General features: G+C 43.7%; 1 protein-coding gene across 2 annotated transcripts in view; it reads left to right on the top strand.

The window, feature by feature from the left end:
- Positions 1-12,302, top strand: part of Plcb4 (phospholipase C beta 4) — a 363,836-nt gene that overhangs the window by 269,817 nt on the left and 81,717 nt on the right. For both annotated transcript variants that reach the window (XM_038331031.1, XM_038331032.1), the window contains 2 exons: positions 7,276-7,355; positions 9,452-9,505. In XM_038331031.1, coding sequence (XP_038186959.1) covers positions 7,276-7,355; positions 9,452-9,505 — 134 coding nt within the window. The remainder of the gene's footprint in view (positions 1-7,275; positions 7,356-9,451; positions 9,506-12,302) is intronic.

Below are 12,302 nucleotides of genomic sequence, written 5' to 3'. Positions count from 1 at the left end.
CAAACTACAGAGGGAATAAGAGGGAAACCTCAACTGAGCAAGTCCCCAACAAGACCGTCCCGCAAGCCGGTGGTGCATTTTCTTTATTGATGATTGCTATAGGAATGCCCAGCCCACTGAATGGTGCCATGCCTAAGCAAGCTAAGGGTGCATGCAGTAAGCAGCCTTCCGCCATGACTTGTGCATCAGTTCCTGCCTCCAGGTTCCTGTCCCGCTTGAGTTCCTGCCCTTTCTTTTCTTTGTATGAAGGACTGTTACTCGGAAATGTAAGATGGGATAAACCCTTTCTTCCCCAAGTTGCTTATGATCATGGTGTTTTATCATACTAATGAAAACCTAACTAAGCCAGGGTATTAACTTAGTATAAACTATAAATATAATGTAATATTATATTGTATTTATAATATAATGTAATTTATATTTTTATAATTTATATTATTATTATAATATATGATAATGTTATTATATTATAAATATATTATATATGCAAATATTCCACAATCTGAAGAAATCCCAAACACTTTTGGTCCTAAGCATTTTAGATATGTGTCAGGCACTCTTCAAAGTGCTGTGCATATTATCTAATATCACAACAATGAAACTGAATGAGTGTTAATGATGGTCCTCCTGATGTAGAAGAGATGTGGTCCCAAGAGCTGAACTTGCCCAGGTCACACCATCTCTGATGTTTTGCACCCTTGGTGCCAGGCTCTGCTCGAGATCTCAAGTGCTAACACTGTGTTGTGCTACTCTCAGAGCTATAAAATTTCTCACCAGTATAAAGACAGAAGTGAGACTAGTATGCTTTTACTGCAGTGCTTAAATGAATAACTTTAATGAGGTTGGTATTCTCTGGGAGGTCTGCGCTTAGAGACATCTACCATCGTAACACTGTTGATCAAGAGAGCACATCTGGAGGCCGGCACTCTTACCCTCATGGGGAGGTCAGTGAGGAAGGTTATGGGTTTCCAGCTATTTCCCACTGTAGCCTGCCCTCCCTCTCTCCCTTCCTTGCTTTCTCCCTCCCTCCCTCCTTTCTTCCTTTGCTCCTTTCTTTTTCTTCCTCCTTTTCTTCCTTCCTTCCTTTTTTCTTTTTCTGTTGAAGGAGTACCAATTTAAATTTTTCAGAAATGCTACTCTGCAGAGAGAATAACGATGTTATGAAGGTATCATTTAGCTGGATATTATTCCAGCAGTACCAAAACAATGATGCAGTCTTGGCACTCATTTATTAATTTATGCCATAACCATTCTATTTATTGTCAATGTGCCCGCTACTACCCACTATTGGATGAGTGTGTGGTGGGACCTTCATTAAAAGAACCTTAGATAACAAAATCCAAGGACAGAGGCTCTTTTTTTAAATCGCTTCTAATACCTCTTATGCTGAAAGTCATGTTTTATAGGTTTACCTATAGATCTGACTTGTTTGGACTAAACAGGTTGGTGCTGGCTATCTGGACAGAACCAGTCAGAGAACCTCTGGCTGATTTTCTGTAACATAGAAAGAAACTGGGCAGGTAACATGATCTGCAGGTCAAAAGAACATTTACTTTGGCCTAAAATAATTTTCCAAACAGTGTCAGTTGGTGCATTATCTGAAAGAATGTGACCTTGGGCACTAGAGGTGAGGTTTCTATGGGGATGCATCTTCATGGATGGACTTCCACCACCAGCTGCTTCCTCATTCTTCGCCATCAGGATGCTGCAGTATCAACAGTTGAGACAAATATGTCCCTAAGGAAACTGGTGGTTTCTGACATATGAAGATTGATGCTCTTAGTTTTCTCAAAAATTTAAAGTTCCTCAAATATTTTAGAGCACCCCATATGAATGTCAGATGAGCTTTGTATGAAATAAATGGAATTGCCTCGTTTTTTTTTTTTTTCAAATGCTCTTGGGGCTTTGTAAGGATATAGGTGTACCTCAGACTTCGAAGCATTAACACATGCCATTTATCTGAAGTCAGGAGATAAAAACAAGCATAATGCCTCTACATATATTGACTATGTCTAGGTTTTCTTTCTCCTATTTTATATGTAATAGTCTGTGGAGTAAGTGGGATAAGATTCTGTAGATGCAAAAGGACATGTTACAAGATATCTTTGAAATCAATCTTAGGCAATGAAAAAAACCTAAGTAATGCCAGTGGACAGATGGCATCTGAAGTGACACTTGCCTGAGTTATTACGGAGAACAGCACTGTGTTGTTTGCCCTCCCCTCTCTAGTGACTATTTAAAGGTTCTCTTTGACCTAACTCTCCAGTGTTGTCAAGATAACCAGCCAGACTGACTGGCTGTTTTGACTGTCTGAGTGACTGCACTAATCCTGACCAGGAGTATCTAAATACCACCCAAGCCTCGCCAGCTCTGTCTGACAAACATGCCACCCATATGCATAGCCTGCTTCCTACCCAGCCACTCATCCTCCAATCCAGAAAGTGGTGTAGAAATCTGTTTTCTCTTTAGCTTTCTCCAGCTTCTCTCTGGAAAGGATGAAGACTGTCTATGGTTCGGAGACTTTCAGACCGTGTTAAGGAATAGGCTCTGGTCACTCTCTTCAGCTCTCGTACCTCTCCTTCCAAATTCAGACACATGATGAAAATTTCAGTCATTTCCTGAGAGCCTCTGTGGTTATGATTGGGTTGTCTTTCTCCACCGAGTTGCCGCAGACCTCTCCTACCTTCCTGGTCCCTTGCCTCAGGGGTGGTTTGCTATTTGTTATGGCAACTCAGGAATCTCACTGCCCATCTCGGGCTTTTCAGCTGGCCGTGCCCTAGCTCCATCATCATAGCCCAACTCTGTCATCTTCCTCTCCTTTTTCATGTCTATCACTGGAGGTGACTTTCAGGTTTCCTTGCATGGTTTATTCTTGTCTTTGACACTATCATCGTCTGTCCATTTGCATGCAAGAGTCCCAGCGCCTTGGGAGTTAGGCCAAGTGCCTGAATTTCTCTGTGGTAGAGCCAGGAGAAAGTAGACATGTTTTTTTTTTTTTTTTAAAAACTTTATTATTGTTGTTGTTGTTGTTAAAGTCTTATAGTTTCATACACGAATATAAGGTATTTAGGTCGTAACACAATTAATTCTTGGTCTGTGGCATATAAACCTTGGTAGTCAGCTCCTATTTATTCAACCTCTACCCTCTGCAGTTTTTTAGTTCTTGGACCTCAGTCTTGTGCTGAGGACTATGGTGACATGAGAATCTGAACTGTTGGTCATTGGCCCCTGGAATCTCTTGCTGACTGGAGTCAGTGGCCCAAGTCATAGTCTGATCATTCCCACCATCCTGGGGCGTGTACCTCTCTCTGGTTTCTGTCTGTGTAGTCTGGTAAGCATTCTCCCAAGAAACCCACTCTTTTCATACTAGCTGCTGTTCTAATTTTATGCACAAACTTCTCAATTTTCTTCATGAACAGGCTCTTTCCAGGTCGACCCATGCTGCCCATAGGAGAATAGAAACTAGCAGCTCGGGGTTTCCATGACTGTGTTGCATCTCCTTAACCGAGCTGCCAGAGGCAGTTTGCACTGCCATGGTAAAAACTGAAACTCTCCATAAATGACTTCGGCAGTGCAGTGGGGGAAATGGGTGCTTGAAAGGTTTTATCGAAAACCAGGGAAGGAATATTTCAAATATAGAAATGTTCTAAATGGTAATACTCTATCAGAGGGTGGTTATTTCTCATTTGAACAACTTGATTCAAAAGCCTAATGATTATTATACATAAATTATGTGTAAGGAAAATGAGTTATAATTAATATAAAACAGTCTCTCAGTTCCTGATGGATAAGGCACCAGTGTCCCAATTCCAGCTCATTCTCCAGCAATCGTGTCCCCTGCAGTTGTCTTTCTCTCATTAGCATACGCATACTGTAGTGATTCTTACATTAGAGTTGTCACCTCTAGGGTTAAAGTGCAGAATAATGGGGACCTAGGAAGTAGTAAATCACCACCTCTAGAAACCCGCTGGAAACTAGGACACGGACTAGGGAGGAGGAAGCTGAACCACAATCCTGGCTTCCTGAGCTTTTTAGACCTGTCTGACCTTGAACTCGCAGAGAACCCCTTGCCTGTGCCTTATTTTTTTTTTTTAAAGGAAAAACATTGACATTTCTGCTCAGTTTAAATTCGTGTGATTTTAGTCTAGTTTTGTTGTAACTGTGTGTTTCTGCATTCTCTTAATGGGGATGGGCGCTTTTTGTTTGGGACAGTGTTCCCTAGTGTTCTACAGCAAGAAGATAGATAAGGAGGAAGGCCCAGACATTTGCCAGAAGGTTGGGTGCTGTTTGACTGTCTGCGTGGAGAAAATAAGATCAAGGAGTGTTACAAGATAGGCCCAGTGTCCCCAGGAACTACTCTCTCTCCTACATGCCCAGAAAAAAATCCTTCAGATGTCTCCTCAAGGATTCTATTTTTCCTGAGAAGAGCTACAAGTCTTAATTTAGAAAGGATTAAAGAGAGAGAATAAAGAGGATATCAGTGGTAGAATGTGTGTTTAGTGTGCTCAAGGTGTTGGCTTCAATATTCAGCACAAATAAAATAAATAAAACTAAATTTAAAAGGTGAGAGAGTTTAGTGAAGCTACAGTCTGCCGGGACAGCAGAGAAACCACACCCCTCCTTCATGGTCAGGTGCTGCTTCGTGCCATGGCCAGGTTCTCTTGCACCCAGGTTGCTTGTGTCTACTCAGGACAACAGTAGGAGAAAGTGTTCAATGTGGCAGGCCTGTTACCCAAGGTCTCCAAGATGCACCTCTAAAGGTGTAATGCTGATAAATTATTCAAGCTTATGTTAAGCAATTCAAACAGGTATATCTTAAATCACCATTTTAAAACTGTTAATCTGGCAATAATCAAAGCGTCAACATGCCTGTAACTCACACCTAGCAAAACTTCCAAGGAAACTCTGGGACTCTGCTGACACCTGCTGGCATCTCTCTATTTAATGTTTGCCTAGCATTAATGCTTTTCCTATAGTCACTAGGACTCAGTATACTGTATGTTTGACCTGAGTAGTGGCAGGGAGCTGGGGGAGGCATGGATGAGCTTTCCTTCATTAGACAGGGAGAGGTGGAACAAGCCACTGAGTGAAAATACCCCAACAGGAAGGCCTGCCAGAGCTCTGTAACTGCCCCTGCTCTGTGACTCTGGGCAAGGCCGTTGGTCGTGCTTTCATCTTTGCAAAGTGAATACAGCACAGCCTCCATGCCCAGTGCTGAGCAGGGCCTGAGGATGTGGGTGGTGTTTGCTACTGCATGGGTCTTGTGGTGACCCCAAAGGTCATCACCTTTCCATCCTAATAAACAAAAGTCTTCACCAATGCTGTTTTCAAAAAAAAAAAAAAAAAAATGGATGAAGGCTGCTTAAGCCTCCTGAATGTCCCCCACCCCCACCCAGTGTCTGGAGGTTATTTCTAGAAACAACTAAATTAGCACGATCAAAAACATCAGTGTTGTTTTCTCTGCCCCCGCCACTTGCCCTAGGAAACTGGGGACTTTGTTCTGTGTTTTGGAACATAACCCAAACCTTCAGGTTGAGAAAATGCCCTCAGTTAATGCCATCCAAATTATGTGTGCTTTTTCTGTCTGCTCCTGGGAAACTGTGTGGGCCTGTGGTTTGTTAGGCCAATAACAGGATATTCAATAATCTCCCGGGAACCAAGTCCTTATTTAGCCTGACAGAGGACCAGAGGTCTGATGATGAGAAATGAAGCGATTCTTTAAAGCTTCTATTTCATTTCTTTTTCTCTCTCTCTACCCAGACCTCACCTGTTTGTTGAAACTTTTGATGCTCTTTGCAGTTCTCAGAAAAAAAAAAAAGGCCTTTGTCAGCTGCAGGAGGAAAGATGCCTCTCAGAGGTCCTCTATCTCCCATCAGAAAGCTGTTAGCAATGACTGGAACACTCAGAGGCAGCAAAAGCCATTAGATTCACACCCGACAGGATGGCACCTATAAAAGAAATAGGCGCTAGTGAGGATGTAGGAGTTAGCACCCTCGTGCACTGTTGGTACAAGTGTAGAATGACATAGCTGTCACAGAAAGCAGCGTGGCATCTCCCTGTCAAGTTAAAAGAATTCTTGTGTGATCCTAGGTTCTGTATGTTTACCAAAATTAAAATGAGAAGACAGCAAATACCAAAACCCATATAACTCAGTCAGCAACTCAGGCCTTGTACAGATGAAATCTCCCGTCCTCGTGGTGTGAAGCCTGGTGCTCTTGGGAAGTGCTGTGCATCCAGAACTTCTATGGTGACAACTATGTTTCTCCCGGGCACTCTCAGCACGGTCCCTAGAAGCCTTGTCATGGCTTTGGAATACTTGCATGCTAGCTGTGACAGCCAGTTAGATCTGTTCAACTTGAGTTTAAGGCATCATGCAATCAGTGACAGCAGAGTTCACATTTATGTTACTACTCATCCAAAATACAGTTCTTCCGTTGGCTGTAGATATAAATTCAAGGAGGGAAGGGATGGCCTGGAGAGGAGCCTTAACTCTGTTCATTCCTAAGCATCAGTTTGTTACAAAGCATGCTGCCAAGGTGTCACTCACTGGGGGCATTCATTAGTGTCAGATGTTGGACCCAAGAACAGTGTTGGCTTTAGCACATGGGCTAGCCTTCTGTAGTGAAATGCCTTTTTACAGACCCAAAGTTCTTCCCTGACATCCTCCGTCTGTCTTCACTTTTCCTTGTAAACCCATGGAGTGATGGTATGAGCTACAATTGAGGCCCAAGTCCTTATACAGAAATTATGTGAGCACATCCCTGCCTGCTCTGGCTACCCTCACAGCAGGCAAGAAATCTTTTTTACTTTTTAAGGCTTTGCTGGAAAATGCAGACAGGTAAGCCATGTAAGCAGCGCAGATAGAGCAGATCATACGCTGCAATGAAGGGCCTCCTCCCATTGCCCTCTAAGATGGAGGAGGGAAATGTATCAGCATGTACTGTACAGATTGCTTAGAAAGAGCTGAGCAGCTAAAATAATAAGGCTTATATTTAAACAGGCTGCAAGTAGAAAGCTTCGCAAGTCAAGCAGTGGGTGGCATCTCTTTGAGGCAATCCAGTCTTTCTTTCATGCCTTGTAGTTGCCACAGGGAGAATGAAAGCTGTATATTAAAGAATAAAATACAACCATGTAAAATATAGATGGCTGTGTGGTGGAAGGGGATGAAAGGAGAGTTTGTAGTTTGATTGCACAGAGGAGGCGGGCTGTCTAGTAAAAACACTGTACCTGCTGCAGAAGATTGCTCACTGGGATTTTTTTTCCTTCTTTTTTCAGCAATGGGTAGAAGGCCTGAGATCAATCATTCACAACTTCAGGGCAAACAACGTCAGTCCGATGACATGCCTGAAGAAACAGTGAGTTTTGTTTGCAATCCTTCTTGTTCTTAGGAACTGTCTACCAAGTGTTCTGATCACGAGGTAAAGACTGCATCGCCTACGATCGGGCCAGTCCTAGCCTGCCTTTCCTTTTGTACCTTTGAGTTTGGAAGGTGATGCACACACCTGTATTTATACCACTTAGCCAGGCACATGTGATGATGACTCCTCCTCACAAAACATGCATCAAAAAAACAAAAATAAGTTTGATGCACAAAAGCCACTGGTCACTTAGTCCTCTAAGGGTAACAAGCATTGAGTTTATGCCTCCTAAACTCCATCTTCTGCCAGGTACCTCTGCGTGCCTGACTGGATGCTAGGGTATCTCAGGTCTCTACAGTGTCAAGCCGACAATTTGAGGCTATAGCCAGAAGCATTTGAAAAAGCATCTGCTGCTGAGGTATAGCAGGAAGTCCTGCCCCCGGCAATACCACTTCCTATTTAATATGCAATCACATATCTCAGGGTTCTTTGAAATGTCTTTCTAAATTTCAGTCAGTGATTCAGTCAAGGCCTGAAGATCTTATGTAGCTCATTGTTCCTGCACTCACAAGTGGTCTCCTACATTGATAGAGCTGTAACTCTGCCGAGCGTCAAGTGAGCATTTCTCAGATAGAAATCCCAGATAACCAGGGGTGCATAACTGTGTATGACTGCCTGCTTTCATAGGGGCTGTGGGTGGCAGGTAGCGGTGAGGTACCATAGCAAGCATTGCAATCTTCTGCCTCTGAAAAACAAGGCCCTAGTACCAAGACAGTGACCCGCTGATTCATCGCCTTATTCTGGGGGCCATCAGTCCTTTAGGCACTTCCTGCTCCTGACTAGATGTTCAGCAGGTGCTGTAAACCCTGGCTTTGCCACTTTGGGCAAATCCTTGACTTTATAGTCCTCTACCGGAGAATCAGATCACCACGTGGATGAAAGCAGAAAGCCTCTCGAAAGCTTGTCTTCCCACTGGCTGTGTAGCTGCCTCCCATCCCTCAGTCATTGTGCTTATTTTCTTAGCAAGAACCTAGAGACTGTTTCCTACTGTGAATGGAAAGCGTACTTATACTTGAGTGGCCAATGTGCAGACATCTGCTCTTTGGGCAATGGATCTAATGTTCACCCAGCCACAGGCTGCTTATCCACTGTGCGTCCTCTCCAGAGGATGTGTCTCCAGAGAAAGTCCCCATGACTGGGAGATTGTACTGCTGTTGCCATGGCTAACTGGAACAGGGTAACAGAGCTAACCCCTACACCACTAAGTCTAGTGGTGCATATCCTATGAGTTCATGTAAAAACTAATTGAAACCTAAGTTTTCGTAAGCCAGTTCCCTGCCCATTCTGCTTCCCTCACTCACTTTGCTCTAAAATGTACCTCAAACAAAATAGCAACTTGTGCTTCTGGAACTAAGATAGAAACTTCCGCGAAGGTGTGATGCTCTGCAGACTGTTAGCGCCAAGGAATAATAGGAATAGGCGTCATTGGCTGAGAAAAGCCTTGATTCCAAGATGTATGGGAAAGTTCTCGTTCCCCACATGTCCCAGGAACTTGGGGAAAGCGGAGTTAACCACCACTCTGAGAAAATCTCTGGGGCTGAAGACTAAGCAAGGTTCCCACTCATTATCCATTCTACCTTTGGAAGCAGGGAGTGGTGAATTCTCATTGGTTCTCAGAGCAAGGCTAGACACTGGCATTTTTTGTCACCCGGGTGTTTCACTGAAGAGGAAACCCAGCACAAGCGTGAACAGGCACCATGGTTTGCTCAGTACAGACATTCAAGTTCTAATTCCCCTAGGGGTGTCAGGTTTTCAATTATAGGACTCTAAAGGTTAAATTTGAATTCCAGACGATAGATATTTTATGATAAATATGTTGTAAGTGTTACCGAGACACATTAAAATATTGTGTAACTTGAGTTCAATTCAAATTTTACTGAGTGCAATGAAATCTGAGGGCCCTCAATTTGTCTCATAATCATCTGAGTTTTAGATTAGACGTTCTGTATGAAGAAGGTTTTCTTCAAAGTTCTTAATGAGCTGGAGCGGGTGCTGGTGGGACGCTCTGAGGCAGTGTTCCTCTTCTTTTCCAGCTGGATGAAACTGGCGTTTCTGACCAACACGACTGGTAAAATTCCAGTGAGAAGGTAAGCGAGACATTCTTTGCGGCTCGCCTCGCTGTCACCATCCCAAGACCCAGCCTGCTATAATGTAACTGCATGCGCTCATTGCCTTCAAGATACTTCTGGAAGCTTAGGTTCTGTCATTTCCTAGTTCAATTTTTAACAATCACCGGTGGAAATAAAGTTGCACCTCCCCCAGAACAGGATGCATCAACTGTGGTAAAGGATGTCTGAAATGCAGCACTGAATTTTAATCTGTGAATCAGCCAGCTTTCACAATTCATGTTGTGTTCCCACACTTATTTGAGCAACAGCTACCTCCCTACCTCTAGCTAGACCCCCCGCATTGTGAAGGTGCACCATGGCAAATCAGTGCCTCTGGCCAACACCTCCCCATCCAAGGCTGCTGCTCATTTGGTCCTGAGAGGAGGTGGGACTTCCCCTAAATTCAGTGCTGCAGCAGAGTACCATAGACTTCTGCGTATATACAACAGAAGCTCATTTCTCAGTTTGGGAGGCTGACACATGACCGGGGTGCCAGCACGGGCTTTCCAGATTGCAGACTGATTTCCTCCAGGTGTGTCCTTACCTGAAGAGGGCCAGAGAACTGTCTCATGTGCACTTTTATAATGTGCTAGTCCCAATCCCAAGGACAGCAAAACCACCTCCCAGAGGGCCCCCGATATCAGCACAGTAGAGTTCCGTTAGATTTTCACATCGGTCGAGCTTCCTCCCTCACCAGTCCTAGTGAACAGTGACAGAAAACAAAAGGCAGATGGAACCCACAAGGAAGAGAGTGTGAGCCAGACACGTCTTCCCCACGTGTTCTCGAAGAGTTCTGGCACATTTCATCCTGGGAGGAGTCCCTACGCTTCCCTCTTCTCTGTGTCTCACTTCCTTTCACAGTTTAGGGTTTGCTAATGGCCTTTGTGTCGCTGTCAGGTCTTGTGAGGGTAGCTATGGAAATTCTTGACTAAACTCTCCAGGGTCATATCAGTTGATGTTTATGTAAGCATTCATGGACATCAAAGAAGCTGGGCTCAGCCCTAGGGCATCATCTGTCCACATGAGACCAGGAGATATGTGCCCTTTAGCCTGAAGCAAACACAGACTCCCTGTATACCAGCCTACGCCTCCCAGAATTTTTCAACTCAAATTCATGTTAATGTTGTCTCTGGAAATGACGTTAGTAAAGACACAGACTGACATACAACAAAATCTGGAAGAGGGCTGTCCTAGACTGGTCCATCTTTAGCACACAAGACAAAAAAGTCAGCAAGTACAGAACATTTGAATGGGTAGATGCGATTCAGCTGTGGCATTCTGACTACTCCTGGTCATTTCCAGGGTTCTTTCCCCACTTCTCTATCTACATGCTGCATTCTACAGCCAGGCTTCTCTTCTGTACCCCTGTGCAAATGTCTCTGTTCCCCCTTACATTGTCATACAGAGAAGAAACACCCTAGACATTTTTCTCAGTTCTGTAGCTATGGGGATCATGAACTTAAGTTCCCAGGTGACATGTCTGCAATACGTATTTATGGGAGACTAGAATACATAGATACCATGAGGATGACCCTGTGCAGCATCTTTTCTATTAAACCTTTCATGATTGCTTACCAGGCCGCAGACCCCAAACGTTCGTCATGCTTTTTAACAGATCCATATATAGGGTTCTTTGCTGCCTTGCTACTGCTCAAGTGAAGGAAGGTTTTCAATAATATTTTTCAAACAAATCAGCTTTTTAGAAGTTTATTATGTGAGCACCCCTGCGGGGAAGCTGTTACCAAAAACATTTCAGAAGGGTCCTTATTTTATTAAAAACTTTCCTTAACATGAGCAACAGAAAGGCAGTTATTCCTTGTTCCCGAGAAGTCTTGCCACACAGACAATGCATAGGCATGCTTTAGAGATTATACACGGTGTTGTGAGGGACAGAAGTCTGTTATGCTTCATTCAGTTTCTTTTTCCATGATAAAGACTGAAGAAAACGGATTGAGTGGAAACGGGAAGATTATGATCCAGGCGCCTCTCACCAGTAGCTCTGGTTCCACTTGTCTGCCTTCTGCCCATCACATCACAGTTCCGGTTCTCTGGGCCCCTGGGCAGCATGTTCACATCCAAAATCATTACCACCACTTTGCTAGAAATGGCCTAGCTACTTTGGCTTTGTCTTTAGCTCGTTTGACGTGGATTTTATTTTATTTTTGCGCTTTTCATTATTAATATGTGCTTAACACAAGCCACCTGCGACTTGGGGTCAGGCTGTGAGAATTGATACCAAGCCAACGAAAGGCAGATAACTCTCCTGGTAGATGGTCTTCCAAGCATTACGTGGAAATTGTTCTGAATGTTTTAATGGATGTGAAGGATAAACACTTTTTAAAATGTCACTTCCTCACCACCATTCTGGGGTTTTAAAATGGAAACTATTAATATAATGCACATTGTGTTAAAAAGGGATCTGGCTTCGTAGTCGTTGTGTGGCTTGGGAAAGGCCCCTGCTCTTGAACATTAAATCAGACTATAGTACCCAGGAAATTGCAGGGATGATGGAGGAAGGGGCCTAGCTCCCGGCCTCTTGTTTCTTTTCTTTTTATGTCTATGACCTTCCACATCCTGCCTTTCTCTCAAATGCACCTGCTTACCGAAGTTCATCCTCCCACTTAGACCACGCTTGCAAAATAACTTTGCTGTGTCACATTCCTTGTAACCCAGAATGTGACCTATGGCTAGAGAGTTGAGTGATGGAGACCCACATTCTTGTGGACAGTGACTATAGGGGCCAGTAAAGAAAAGGCCAAGAACCTCGGGCATAAAA

The sequence above is a fragment of the Arvicola amphibius genome, chromosome 5 (genome assembly GCF_903992535.2).
Source record: "Arvicola amphibius chromosome 5, mArvAmp1.2, whole genome shotgun sequence".
NCBI classification, from domain to species: Eukaryota; Metazoa; Chordata; class Mammalia; order Rodentia; family Cricetidae; genus Arvicola; species Arvicola amphibius.
The sequence above is the reverse complement of the archived record's forward strand: the minus strand, read 5'-3'. Positions and strand labels throughout refer to the sequence as shown.